Raw genomic sequence first — 15,671 nt, 5'->3', positions numbered from 1 at the left:
TGGGAAATATAAAATAGGCTGGCACTCTAGTGAAGGTAGCAATTAGGGGACTACTGAGGCCATTATTACCTCTACCTAAGAGAGAGTTTAGATTTCAGAACAGCAGCCGAGGAGACAGCTTTAAATGAGTTACTTCCTCTCATTGTAGGGTTCCTATTTTTTTTTAACCTCCTGTTTCCTTCTCCCAGGCCTGAATTCCAGTTACCAGGCTAATACAGTGCTTCACCTGTGAAAATGTAAGGCTCCCATGTCACTATACATGGCCTATTCTATGCATACACATTAAAACTGACTCCAGTTCTGTTGCTAAGGAACTGCAGAAGGAAAGGGTTTTCCACCCTCTTCATTTATAAAATAACCACTTTATCTATGGGAGAACAAATGCAATCTCTCAAGTCCCCTTGTGTCTTGTTCGCATTTTTTAAAGGAACAGAGAAAGATGATTGAGAGTGGCTGAAAGTGTATGCTAGCTCCATTTTTTTACACGCCCTTGAACATAAGATAGAAAACATGGTTTCAGTAACCCACTCCTCTAGTGTTTGTTAATCTTTCAAGCTGAAGATTCTCTCCAAGGCTTCCCTCCTTCAAGCAAAAATGAAAAATGTCCCATAAAAACTACTCTTTGATTTTAAAAGATTATTCTGAGTAGCAAGGAATAATTTACATGAAATGCTTGTATTCCATGTGGGGTTACTTCTGTTCTGCATTGTCCCAAGGCCTGAACATGTACATATACATACATACACAGCCCCAAAGACCAGCAAAATTTCTTGTTGGTTTAAAATAACAACAACCCTAAAATTAGGGGTAACGGGTAAGAAACTTAAAAAAATATATTGGCGCCCTGGCCAGTTTGGCTCAGCGGTTAGAGCGTTGGCCTGCGGTCTGGAGAGACCCGGGTTCGGTTCCCGCTAAGGGCACGTACTTCGGTTACAGTTTGTCCCCGGCCCTGGTTGGTCGTGCGGGTGGCGGCCACTCGATGTGTCCCTTCACGTCGATGTTTCTCTCTCTCTCTCCCTTCCTTTCTCTCCCTCCCACTCCATCTGTACAAAAAATGGAAAAATGTCCTCGGGTGAGGATTAAAAAAATATATATATACAGTATATATTGGCAAAAGAATAGCCATGTCTAAAAAAAAAGAGAGAAAGCTTTGGCCAGTTTTGCTCAGTGGTTGGAGTGTTGGCCCTTTGACCAATGAATTACAGGTTTGATTCCGGTCAAGGGCACGTACCTCAGTTGCAGTTCATCCCTGGCCCTGGTTGGGGTCATGCCGGCGGCAGCCAGTCGATGTGTCCCTCTCACACTGATGTCTCTCTCTCTCTCTCTTCCTCTCTCCTTCCCTCTCTGTCTGAATATAAATATCCTCGGGTGAGGATTTAAAAAAAAAGGAAAGAGAAGAACAGATACACTAACTTTTTGGACCACAGTATAAAGAGGAAGCTTAGAAAGCAATGAAGCCATGTATGTGAAAGGCAAGGTCATCACAGCTGAATTTGTAGATTTAACCCATAGGCAACTTCTTTGGACATGAAATACTGAAATATATTTTTGAAATATCTCTCCCGTTCTAATGCTTGGCCTACCTTATTTACTAAAGGATTCAAAAATACATTTCTCTTTACAGCTTGTTACACAGCAGAATCTTACTGCAAACTGACAAAATTGATTAATTGCCTTACACCAACTTTTCTGCACATATAATTGATTTAAAAAAAATTTTTTTAATCTTCACCCGAGGACATTTTTCCATTTTTTGTTCAGATAGAGTAGGAGGGAGAGAGAGGAAGAGAGAGAGAGAGAAACATCGACATGAAAGGGACACATCGAGTGGCTGCCACCCACATAACTCAACCAGGGTTGGGGACAAACTGCAACCCAGGTACACGCTCCTAGCGGGAACAGAGCCCGGGTCTCTCTGGACCGCAGGCTGATGGTCCAACCGCTGAGCCAAACTGGCCAGGGCTATAAATGACTTTTAATTTGCTGTCTCATTTCTGAAAGAACTTGACAATAAACTCTATCACACTACTGACTTCTTTAAACAACAGTCTGATTCAAAGGCTGCTGGGAGCCAATCATATTAAGGATTGGTTTTTACCACGAATCATCATAAGAATACATAACATGCCCTGGCCGGTTTGGCTCAGCGGTTAGAGCGTTGGCCTGCAGACCAGAGAGTCCTGGGTTTGGTTCCCGCTAAGGGCACGTACATCGGTTGCAGTTTGTCCCTGGGGTCGTGTAGGTGGGAACCAGTCAATGTTTCTCTCTCTTCCTCCCTCTCTCCCTCTCGCTCTATCTGAAGATAAATGCAAAAAAAAAAATGTTCTCGGGTGAGGATTAAAAATAAAAAAAAATACATAACATGAGTGAGTAATATATAATAAGATAACATTTATATTTCTCTTACCTCTTCTACTCTCATATCTAAGCATTAGGAAACAGCACCGATTTAGTATGAAATTAGAGGAAGAGTAATCAGAAAGAAAAACCTGCTTTGAGTCCATTTAAAATTACTAGTACCTATTATGTGCTGCACTAAATACGGCATGTCTACATTTCAGGTTCCAAGTGAACTATAAATATTTTCAAATTAAGATTTCATTAGAAAGTGAGACTATCAATGTTACAATTCAATTTAGATAAATGTGCAATTACATAAAACAATGTATGTACCTGCACGCAGATGAAAAGAGAGCACAAAACCCCAAAACTGTGAGAACCAAAGTTCTAACGATAGAAAAACTGACGTAAGTTTTACAAAAGAACAAATGGATTCATATTAGATTACCTACTGGACCCTCCTATCAACAACATTTTCTGAAGGACTACACAAAATGCTCAACAACTCTGGGAATCTGACCATTCCTAAAATGAATATCATGTAATGAAGCCATCCCCTATATCGAAAAAATAAAATTTAAAACTAAGCACCAAGACAATGGACCTCACTGTAGGCCTGGAGAGGCCCTTTCCCTGCCACTAGCCCCGCTCTCACCTCCATGGCCTCCTGCTGCTCCAGAACCTTAACTTTGGTTTTGCTGTGGATTCCATTTTCTAAAGCTGCCACACAAACAGTAAATAAAATTCATTGTATTTCTGTCCCACTAAGCAGCTCTGTCGTCTGGCACATCCAGATGCCTGACTTGAAAAGAGTGAACAACGAAAACAACGTTTTCTTGAGCAGACATTCCAAAAGAGGCACAACAAAGGCATCTGAAGACACTGCTGGAGGAAGACCCCATGCAAACAGCTGTGTGTATTCTGTGTAAGTAATTCCTGCACCAGCCACACGGGGTTCATTGGATTACAAATATTCAGAAAATCAGTTTGCTGTGCCATGTCAATTTTGAAAGAATGATTTTCATTTATATTTGTGATAAACTGAGCTTTAAATTGAAGGATAGTTCAGACGTTTTAAAATTCGTGAGTTTGAAAATCCATATACATGACCAATTAAGGTTTATTGCCACCACAGATTAACTATCTTTGGGTAAAATTTTCAGAGGTTATTTGTATCTATGTTGTTCACCTCAATGTATTACATCAAAAACTGGTATAACATATTTAAAGGCAAGCATATTTCAAAATAAAAGTACAGTGACCCAAGATGAAATGGAAACACTGCAGGAACATCGTAAGCAACAATACTTTTGCCTTATGTAACACCTGGACTTTTGCTGAAAGCTAATTCAACATGAAAAAAAATTCCAAAACAAACACAGCCCAATAGATGGGAAGCAAAGGGTGAAATGCACTGCTCAGTGGACCACCCAATCTTACAACCTTGCAAGCCAGGCCAAGTTCCACAAGGGAAATGCAGGCCCTGAATTTTAAAAAGAATTCAATTAGCATCCCCAGTATTTCCATAATCAACAGCTGAATGCTAATTAAGAGCACAGCACCAAGCAGCAATGGAATCCCAGTGCAATAAGCAACAAGACAACAGCAGCATTTGCTACCTTCAGCTTGCATGCATAAATAAACAGAATTAATAACTATCTGAGCATGGAAGGGTGACTTAATCCATTTCGATTAGGTGCAGTTCAGCCTGGGGCCTTTGTGTTATATTTAAATGTGTTCATCATGTTTAGTTAAAAGCCTAATAATCGAGTGTTTCAGGTTTTTTTAAAGTTCAGATCTGTGTTTTTGTCCTTCTCTTCATAAGTTCTACTGATTTTGAAGGCTTCCTGAAAAGGAACAGTATTTTTAGCATAATGTAAGTGAAACTGGTTAACCATCAATATGACTCTCAAATGCAGCAGCCAGCATTCACTTTGGCTCCATCCTGGCCCACACCAACGGTACTTAATAAACTTCATGAACTGACCTAGCATTTCTTCAAAAATGCTTCTCTAATCTGACCCAGTTTATTTAGCGTGAAAGACTGCCATGAGCTAGCTACCACGGTGTTTCTCAGTCACTCTACCAATGTAGAGTTCAGGTGTCACTATCTGGCCTAGGATTTGACAGAAACTGGCACGAATCTGCCTTAGTCGAACAAGATTTGAAGCATCTAGGCCCCCAAGCAACTTCAGAAGGATGCATCATATCTATACACACAGACACTGTCATAGGAATTACTGAAAGTGTGAAACAAAAGGCCTCCCACTGTGCAATTTTGAGGCCTAAAGTCTCAAAAATTAGTAAATGTCTGAAAGATCTGAGAAGCAGAGGTTAGTGATAGTATCAGTAACATTAACTTGGGAACATCTTCCAAAAGTAAAACTTTTAAGGTCAGCTTTGGATGCGAGTAAAAGTTTTGCTCTTTCATGTTGATGCATAATTATTAACTATTACATCTTCAGTGAAGCGTTATCAATGTTCCTCACGCCCCTCACAGGCAGAGACGTTCTTCTCTCCCGGACATGATTCCCACCATGAATAAACTTCCCCTCTTAATTTTACAAATCAGGAGGGTAATCGACTCAGAAATAAAGGCTGGGGAACAAGAGCTGGTGATGATGACTCAAACTTAGCATGAGGAGCTAAGGAGTAGGTACCAATAAATGATCCAAAGAGGAGATGAAGCTCAGAGAGGGACAGTCACCATGGGATAAGGACAAGTGCTCTAAGCCTTGGAGAAGGTTAGGGCCTGGACTGGCAAGGGAGAAATCAGCCCGCTCCATAACAGTGGCCCAGAGGAATCAGAAGTACATGAGATGCCCGTTCGCGGACCAGCCGAGGATTCACACATCAGGTGCTCATCCTACCAACCCTCTCAGTGTTCAATTCAGATAAATGCAAAGGAAAACACTGATGTTGCTGTAGTCAGATCAAACGCAGGTACTGGAGGCAATGAAGTTTAAACATAACTAGAATGTCCAAGTACATAAAAAAACTGAGAGGGAAAAAAAGGTGAGGAAGGCCTATATACTTATTTTAGTAGGAACACATTTGTTTAGCTTATTCCTGTGCTTCCCAGATCAGAAAATGTAAATTCAACAGAAGGTGGCCACACGCGCACACACACACACAGGTGTTTTCTCACAGTCTAAACCAAACTAAGCTCAAGAGTCCTGTCAGTTCATGTGCCTACTGCCACATGACAGTATTCAAAGATTTGATCTGGTACTTTCATCAAAAGATTCCCTCAGTCTATCAATTATTTAATCACTCTCATTCATTCTTGAGGTTTTAGAAAGTGAAGCTGAACTTCGTACAGATAAGGACAATACGCTATCCCAGGCCCCGCAGGACTGAATAATGACCAAAACTTCCCCGGACACATTATCCTGTGCTTGGAAATGTGCAGTCTGGACTCCTGTTTCATTTTTTAAAATAAAGCTTGACTTTTTCCAATGTGTGAGACTCTCCCCTTCTCATCCCACTCTCTGCTCAAAGTCCCCAAGCAGCAACTGTGAGGACATAGTCCATATCATGCCCCACATAAGCAGGTGCTGTAGAAAAAGGGAGCCAGCTTTCTTTAAAGCAGTAAGAGCTTTCTTTTAAGTTGGAATTTTAAAATTCCAAAGGGAATGAAGGTCAAGGCAGAAATTAGGAGGAGAGGGTCATGGCTAGTGAGGAGCTGGGGAGGCATGAGTGAAAAAGGAGGAACAGGAAGGCGGAAGAGAGAAGAGACCCGAAAGGAAGGAGGGAGAAGCTCAAGAACTGAGGGAGAGTAAGGACGAGAAGCCATTATCGTGGTACATGTGTAATGACAAGGATGTGCAGACTGGTCACATTCTACACATTCATTCCACCCTTTTCATCTCCTTATGTCTTTCTTCTACAAAGGCCTGGAGAATTTTAAATTTTTATCAAGCAAATGTCTTATCTTCTCACATAAGTAGGTCTATAGTAAAGAACAACATCAAATGACTTTTCAAAACAGGTGAGTTTAACATCTTTACTTTGGTCACTGTCTGAACAATCACAGATGTTTAAGATGTTTCCATCCCCTTTGTAATCATGTAAGGTTTTTAAAGTCTTAACTTCAAACAGCACCACCAACTGCATGTAAAGTCTGATAAACTAGATAAACTCAGAGTCTTAAAGGATTACTATTACCCTTCAAGGGCCATGGCAGTCCATCCCTGCTGTGCCCTAGATTTTCCCACTCCTCCCAACATGAACTCTCACGCCCTCCCTTCAGTATATATACCCATGATCTCACCACTGCCCACTGCCACTGCTGCTGCACTAACAATTCCCAGTCTTGGACCTGGACTCCCACACAGCCTCCAAAGCCCACTCTCCACTCAGCACAGTGTATCCACTGGCAGACTGAGCCACCCCTCTGCTCAGACTCTACAGAGCAAATAGCAAGGTGCTGCTCATAGGTCCACTGGCCACATCTGCTTTGTCCTAGCAGGACCCCCTCCTGACAGGGTGTTCCCACTTAGTTCTCGAACATGCCAGGTGTGCTTTATTTCCCATTAGGGCCCAGAATTCTGTTCCCCCTGATATCCAAAAGACTCAACTTCTTACTCCACTAAAGTCTCTGCTCAAGTGGTACTTCCCAGGCCTTTCTAAGCCCCTTACAAAAGACAGCAAACACCCCTCTCCAGTTGATCCCTGACCTCCAGACCCTGTTCTGTTCTCCTCAGTATGTGTGCCTCCACTTGACCTATACTGACTTGCAGGTGATCTCCCTCTTAAAGTATAAGCCTTATGAGGAGGGACCTTGTGTTCTTGATATCGCTCCTGGCACATTATGAGCACTCAATAAATATTGCTGAGAAAATGAAGGAGCAGGAGCGGGAAAGCACATAAAATTTCTAAGCACTCTTTCTTAGCATATTTCAAAATATAGGTGAAGAACTTACAATCAATATGTGTCTCAGTGCCAGCCTTCATCTTAATTTCATTCAACCTAAACGGCAAATGCCATGTGGTAACACTTATATTTGCAAAGCACAAGAAATCTCTAAGTTTTTCTAGCAATACCTTTTACAAGTCACAAGATGGGGATGTGGCTTCATGAGAACTCTGCCAAGATAGGAATCTGTGGGTTTGCAAATGTCTATTTGTGGGCACATTTCTATCTCCCCACCTTCTTTAATGGACCATAGTAACAGGATGCACATGGAAGATGTATTTATAAATAAATGTATTTATTTGAGTAAGTCTATGCTTCCTGCTTTTGACTAATGTCCTTCAGCAGGTTAGGGATCCTGCCAGCCCTCAAGATAAAAAAAAAGTCACCTGTCCTACTCTAGGTTTGTATCAACTGGTTTTAACATGTTTGTGTTTGAAAACAGGGAAGTGTCAAACACTAGCTTGCACCAAACACCAACCAATAAACCACAATGAACTTTTTTAAAGAGTACTTATCAATTTTTTCTCTCTTTCCATGAAAGCTGAGACAACCTTTATATGTGGATCCTAAGCTTCCTAAAATCAAGCTTTGCTGTACAACCCTTAAGCTTAAAGACTCTTTCCCTTGCCTGATGGATGCCATGGCTAATCTGTACACATGACTGGTTCTTTGGAATGAGCCCCTTTCCCCCGAGTAGCAGGAGGTCACACATTGAGAAGTAAACACCCAATGACCCAACCACAAGGCACACTCCTGCCCAAGCTCACCACTTCATCCTCGGTCCAGCACTTTTCGATCAGCTTAGGCACAGGCTTCTTAACGAGGCGCTGCAGGGCTTTGCCAGCATCATAACCGCTTTCATGTAGCTAAAACAACAACAATTTTAGTTAGTTAATTGCACCAAATAACACAACTGGAAGCAAATCAATAAAGGGAAGCCCTGCATTTACTCTAACAGAAGGATTGTTACTGTTACTGAGTTTTCACACAAACTCACAATCATTTTAGTCAGCATGATAATTTGTTCTTATCCAACCACCCTCCCAGTTCCAGTTGTTCTGAGAGAGGAAGACAGGTAAGGCAGATCTAACTTTTTGGCAATAATAGAAATAGAATTAAGGACAACAATAACATTTACTGAACAGCTGGCCTGGCACAGTGTTAAGCACATTCCATGTACTCATTATTTTTCTTAATCCTACAAAGAAGGTATTCTCTCATTTAATCTAATGGAGTAGGCACTATTATCACCCCATTTTAAAGATGAGGACACTAAGGTAAAGAAAGGTCAAGTAAAGGTGCTCACCACACTAAGCCGACAGGCAATGGAGCCAAGACTCAAACCCAGCCAATGATCCCTAGTCTGTCCCATTCTGCCCAAAGCAGCCTAATGACACACTAAATTATGCACTTTCCCATTAGCATTTCTTAAGCCTTTCAACTGTAGTAATTTCACTAAAAAAATAAAATAAAAAAATTTTCAAGTACCTAAAACAGAAGAGCTCTTTAAAGAAACAAGTAATTCTGTAATGGTATACTAACATTTGAGTACATATGAATGAAGATGCTAGTTTACCTACACAGTCTAATGAACTTTTCTCACTCCACATCCTTTTCAACCCCAGGCAGTGCCTCTGTCTCTGGCAAAGACACTCCTGCTTGATTCCTGTGAGCACCCCACTCCTAGTCCCAACTTGCAGACAGTAGAGAGAAGTAGCAGGCAGAAAGGTCTTTGGGGCTCAATCTACATTTCTAAACTGTGGCCATCCCTCCAAAATTCTCACTGGTGATCTGCCTTTCCCTCTCAAATCTAATTCTCTGATACAAGAATCTGTTTTGGGAATATAATGAACATAACAGTCTGAGGAATGGGGTAGTCCCAGAGACGTGGAAGTGGGGTACAGACTGATAATCCCCAGAAGAGGGGGTGGCGGGGGAGAGATAAACCACAGAACTTATATGCATGTATACATGAACAATGGACATGGACAACAAAGCTGGGGACAGGGCAGGGAGGGAGGAGGAGGGGGGAATCAGTGGGGGGAAAAGGAGAAACATCTATAACAAAAATAAATTAATTAAAAAAAAAAGAAAAAAGAATCTGTTTTGGCTAAGACTTGTATCTCTGGTGCCTAACATGGTCCGTAGCATAAGGTGATCCAACAAAAGAAACACCTGTTAAACTAATTAATAAATGCCTTTGACTAAGGTCCCTAGGTAGCCTCAACCCAAATTTAAATCTCCATTTATTTGAATTCATTCAGCCTTATGCTGACTAAGAGCTGTTACATCCCAGTCACTGTACTAGACCCTGGGATACAGCAGTCAGCAGAACAGGCAGAGGCATCCATGCCTCATGGAGTGAGCATTCTGATCTTTTCACCTGGGCTTCAACCCCTTATTTGAACAAGTCACTAGTATTTGCTGAACATTCAGAACAAATAAGGCACAATCCTTATTAGGTCACAGTTTTTGTTTCTAGAAAATTCACGAACTAGTAGGACTGTGTTATGAGGATGCAACATATACAAGGTGACAAGATAAAGTAGGTTGTAGTAATTACTACCACCAAGGTACAGGCAAAGAGCTGCGGACTCACAAGAGGAGAGAGCCCTGTGTTTCTTCTCTTTAGTAGAAGAGTCATAAGAAGGATGTATAGATTGCCTTCCTAGCAACTGCTGCAGCACCAGAGCTGGGTATAAAGCCTGTGACAAATGTTTGTTGAACGAAATAGATATTTGAAACATACACAGCGAATCTCCCTTCTAACTATTAAACTACTATTAGAAGGGATATCACAAATACCCACGTTCATTGCTCATTCATCAAACTGAATGTACTATAAATTAAAATGTCCTGGGTATTCTCACAGTTTAGAGGACCCCAATTTATATTACTGTCCAAGGAAGTCGAGGCTATCTATTAATTATAACAATAAGTCAACTACCTTAAACCAAGACAAAGCAACGATCAATGCTGGATTCGGTGGTGATTCAGTGTGGAGCAGAGGGGGTACAATTATATGAATACTAGATATTATCTTATGTATTCTTATGACATTTAGCATTAGACTATTTTTAAAATAAAATACTATAAATACGATACTAAATAAACTAAATACTAAAAATACTGTATTTTGCAAATGCTTGAAAATTATCTGCTATCTAGTCTTCTTTCAGAAGTATAAAAATAAGGTTAGATTTTCTTTTTCTTTTTTTTATCCTCACCTGAGGACATTTTCCCATTTTTTGTTCAGATACAGTGGGGAAGAGAGAGAGAGGGAGGGAGGGAGGGAGGGAGGGAGGGAGGGAGGGAGGAAGAGAGAGAGAGAGAGAGAGAGAGAGAGAGAGAGAGAGAGAGAGAAAGAAACATCAATGTGAAAGAGACACATTGAGTGGCTGCCACCCGCACGACCAACCAGGGCTGGGGACAAACTGCAACCAAGGTACGTGCCCTTAGCGGGAACCGAACCCGGGTCTCTCTGGACCACAGAGCCAAACCGACCAGGGCTAAAGTTAGATTTTCATACGTTGCCTAATATCCAGAATAAGCAGGTATTTGAAAAATTCTATACTATAATGAGGATCCATACTAAGAGCTAACAAACCTTAATTGGAACTAAATAAAAGGAAAAATTGCATGCCTACTTAATTTTTTTAAAAGCACACATTTAGTAATAATTTGAAATCAATTCAAGTTGATCAAATGATGAATTCTTCATAAAAAGGTCATGGTAAACTAACAACATTTTACAAAAGGTAATTATAGTATATGGGTTAATTACAGGGAGAGGTGAAAAATGGTGGACTTTGGAGCCAGAATATGGACTCAAAATTCTGGCTCTACTGCTTACTAGGTGTGTAACTTCAGCAAGTTACTTACCCTCTTTGGGCCACAATTTTGTCACCTTTAAAAATGAGTATAATAATAACATCTAGATCTCAGGCCTTCTGTGAGCATAGCATTAGAAAATACACGTAAATTGCTTAGGGATTGTACCTGGCACAGAGTATGCCACATATTTTTAAAAGGAAAGAGAAAAAATAAAGAAAGCAGTCTCATATCAATTTTCATCAATTTTCTAGATTTAGAGAGTAGCCTTTTCAGACACAGAAAAAGAATTGTTAAAAACTATAAATAAAAACCACTTACGTGTAACATAATTACTCATATTAGTAATTTATGAAATTTTATTAAAACTCTGGTTCAGCCCTGGCCGGTTTGGCTCAGCAGTTAGAGAGCCAGCCTGTGGTCTAGAGAGACCCGGGTTCGGTTCCCACTAAGGGCACGTATCTCGGTTGCAGTTTGTCCCCGGCCCTGGTTGGGTCGTGTGGGTGGCGACCACTCGATGTGTCCCTTTCATGTCGATGTTTCTCTCTCTCTTTCTCGCTCCCACTCTATCTGAACAAAATATCGAAAAACGTCTTGGGTGAGGATAAAAAACAAAACAAAAAACTCTGGTTCAGTATGGCTATTAATAGGAAATTACTCATAAGAACATAAAGGCCATTCCAAAAGTGAACAAGTGATTGAAGTTAAATCCAATGTCCTTACTCCCTGTGACATCCCTGCCTTTTGGTGAACCAAGAGGAACCGTATGTGATAGCTGGAAGAGATGTTCTGAATAACTTACTGAACTTGTGTTTGTGGTGGTCTGGTTTCTCAGAGAGGCTGACCACTGCTTGCATGACACTCTTCAGTTCAATTTCTAGTGAGCTGCTTACTGGAGAAAGAGGCATGCCCCTAAACACAGCCCAGCACTCGCACCTTCTTTACAAATCTTGATTTGAGATCACACTTCCCTTGAAGAAACTGCTGCAATTTCCGAGGTAACCCGAGCTTCTTTCCACTACTCTGTGTTCTGAATTGTGGTAACCCCCCCTTTCATTTGCTCTACTGTCAGCCTGTCCTATTAAAATATTCCGATTCCTAAAGCCCAAGTGTCCATCAATAGATGAATGGATAAAAAAGCTGTGGTACATTTACATAATGGAACACTATGCAGCTGTAAGAAAGAGAGATCTCTTCTCCTTTGAGACGACATGGAGGGACCTGGAGAGTACTATGCTAAGTTAAATAAGCCAGTCAGAGAAAGACACATATCATATGACCTCACTTATTTGTGGAATATAATGAACAAAATAGAGGCAGAGATATAGAAGTAGAGAACAAAACCTCAGAAGAGGGGGGGCGGGGGAAGGGAAGAGATAAACCAAACAACTTATATGCACATATGCACAACCAATGGTCACAGACAACAATGCTGTGAGGGGAGAGGGAGAGAGGGGGGAGTTTGGGAGGAGGGTGTCAATGGGGGAAAAAAGGAGAAACACCTGTAACAAAAGTAAGTTAATTAAAAAATAAATAAGTAAAAGTGAATTTAAGAAACATTTAAATGGTTGTAGCACACATTTTTAAGTTTTCAAAACATGTGAAATATATTCAAACATAGTCATAATTTAAAAATAAATATAAATATTTCAATTCCTGAAAATATTATATTCCATAGAATAAAACTAATAAATATGTAGAGAGTCTCTCTCCCACCTCTATACTAATACACATTTGAAAAGTAAAAAGATTATTTACCAATAGTAAGAAAATCTTTATGAAACAAACAAAGGTAGTACATTCCTGTCAGCAATCATGCAGATAGGCCAGCACAAAAGCTTGGTCAAGGGGCTGTTCTAGCATACCCTCTTCCTAGGGACCCAAAAAGAACCTTTCTAAATAGCCACCCTCTTCTTTAAATTATATATATAAAATCTTCACCCAAGGATATGTTTATTGATTTTAGAGAGAGGGAGGGAGGGAAGAAGAGAGGGAGGAGGCAATTGGTTGCCTCCCATTAGCACCTCAATCAAGGATCGAACCTGCAACCTAGGTATGTGCCCTGACCTGGAATACAACCAACTGAGCCATGTGGACAGAGCAGTCACGTTCTTCTTAATGTTAAAAACATTTATTTCCACTTTCCAGGGATCCTGTCTGAGAAAATTCTGAGAGCTTTACATCTTTAAAGAAATACTTTAATTATATTTAACTATAGATATACTTTTAACATACTAAAAGTGTTAAGATCCACATAGCTTCACAAGAATGAAGATTATCTGTTGAGTGCTTTGGGAAATTAATGGAGTTTGGGATATCCTCATTCCTTCCACAAATATTTATTGAGTGTTAAACTGTGCAGATACTATTCTAGGGCCTAGGGACAGACAGAGCTGTGAGTAACACTGGTAACGAACACTGGAAATGCACGGCTGAGAACGGGGCAACCTCTGAGAAGCAGTCAAGTACTGGTCTCGTATGACATCCAACTAAATGTCACATTCAAACTCTAGGATCCTAAAAGGCTGGGTTCTACCTACTGTCTTTGCCAGATGTATCACACAAAAGTAAGCCTTTCTTGAAAGGGGTTTGTTTTCCAGATGATTATGAAGATTTTGTTTCTTCACACTGGGGTCAAAATAATGTTTAAGGAAGAGCTAACCAGATATTTCAACTGTATTCCTCATGTAAATTAGAGTTACTAAGTTTACCTAAATACCGGCTATCTTAAATCTGTAAAAATTGTCATTAAAACATTCCCCTCAAACATAGCATCTAGCGCTGAAGAATTAGGATAATTTCATGTCCTGAAAAACATTATGTGGGTTTCAAATGTTGAACAACTGATCATGACCACACACATACATCTATATAGTCAGGAAATTCAGTTCAGGCTTCCCAACACTGCTAAGCTAAAAGGTCCTTTAATACGGATAAGATTTTCTACCATTTCCCTAGAGAAATTGCTTCAAAGAAATTGCCATGAAGATGGAGTGCGGGTGGGAGGACGAACCCTCAAATGCCTTACAGCTTCACTCTGTAGCCTTGGAAAAGCAATTAAAGCAAGATAAATAAACCTGTTTGTCCATTGTGCAGCCGAGCCAGGCTGGTAAAATCTGGGAATAAATGCAGTTTTAATGTGGAGGATAGAGATCTGTACCATTCTGGAGCCACTGGGGAAAGATCATGGCAAAAAGCAGGGACTAAAAACACAGCATCTTTACTCACAACTTCCAATCTTTGCAAGCTACTAGGGAGAGAAGCATTTAGCTTACACCATCCCAACCACCTTGTTGGTCACTACAGCAGGATGTCATTCAGCAGAAACCACTGCTTTCAAATTCAACCACACAGGAGGACATGCGTGTGTCTAATCCAACGATCAGGGAAGCACAGGGACTTGTCAATCTGCTTCCACATTACTGAACTACAGGGCTGCTCTTCCACACATGTCAACTCCATCGTCCCCTAAAGCACAGGTCGAGATCTGGAGAATCTGATACAACATGGAAATGCTTCACCAACCCATGAGCCGTTCAAGTCACTCTTTTGTGGCACTGTCCTTGTTCTGCTATCTCCAGCAAGGGTTCAGCTGGTCAGCTGGGCCTGCTCCACAGAATCTTCAGGTGGTATTCTTTTATTCACCTCGAAAGAGCTAACAAGAACTCTTCCCTGTCGGGGATCCAGCCCTGCCCTGCCACGCCTTCTAGTGCCCACACGATCCAGTGGGATGTGTCAGCCTCAGAGGCGTGCCGCTCATTCTCTCTGCCTTCCATTCATTCAATGAAGAGTTACTGAGTACCTCTTTCTGCCAGATACTATGCCAGCAGAGGGCAGGAATGAACTTGCAGAGTGGACTCGCTAGGGAATTTTGGTGCTAAAACAAGAGCAGCTTCTGAGTAAGAAACTCCTGGTTTGGTTCCACTGTAACAAATGCAACTGCTACACTGAGTCACAGAGAGTGACAGACTCAGCCACATGTAATGAACCCATTTAGCCAGTTATATAAAAAGCTCTCAAGGGTTCTAGGTGGACTACCCTGTAGTCAATGCCTTCTGTAGTGTAGTAAACACAGTGCAGGCTCTGAGGCAGGAGACAGATTCTTTTTTTTTTAATTAATTAATTTATTTTTATTACAGATGTTTCTCCTTTCTCCCCCAATGAGGAGACAGATTCTTGTTAGCTGCTTTGTCACAAACCACCTGAGCTGAGGTTTCCATCTGCTGAATGGGCCTAACACCACCATCCCTCAGCTGTGTCAAAGGAGTATGGAAAGCATTAAATGAGACACAATGTGACAAGAGACTCCGAAATATCAGAGGGCTATCATCTGTACAGTGGTATCACCATGAGTAGTAACATTCCAGGTAGATAGCCCTTACCTAAGACTATTGAAACAGCCAGGAGTTCGATCAAGCCAACACTGCTGGTGACAACACATCCTCAACTGTCTCCTCCCAGCCTCTGACCTCGCTGTGATCAGCAGGAAGAAGGGATCATGCCACCAGAAGAAAAACACACTTCTGCATAATTGCCTAAGTTAAATCTGCTCCTCTCACTCTGCCTGACAAATCATTCCCTG

At 41.0% G+C, this 15,671-nt stretch overlaps 1 protein-coding gene across 2 annotated transcripts in view; it reads right to left on the bottom strand.

Moving 5' to 3' along the window:
- RERE (arginine-glutamic acid dipeptide repeats) overlaps positions 1-15,671 on the bottom strand; it is a 408,992-nt gene that overhangs the window by 84,533 nt on the left and 308,788 nt on the right. For both annotated transcript variants that reach the window (XM_036256631.1, XM_036256632.1), the window contains one exon: positions 8,026-8,124. In XM_036256631.1, the coding sequence (XP_036112524.1) occupies positions 8,026-8,124 (99 nt within the window). The remainder of the gene's footprint in view (positions 1-8,025; positions 8,125-15,671) is intronic.

Source organism: Molossus molossus, unplaced genomic scaffold (assembly GCF_014108415.1).
Source record: "Molossus molossus isolate mMolMol1 unplaced genomic scaffold, mMolMol1.p scaffold_m16_p_12, whole genome shotgun sequence".
NCBI classification, from domain to species: Eukaryota; Metazoa; Chordata; class Mammalia; order Chiroptera; family Molossidae; genus Molossus; species Molossus molossus.
The sequence above is the reverse complement of the archived record's forward strand: the minus strand, read 5'-3'. Positions and strand labels throughout refer to the sequence as shown.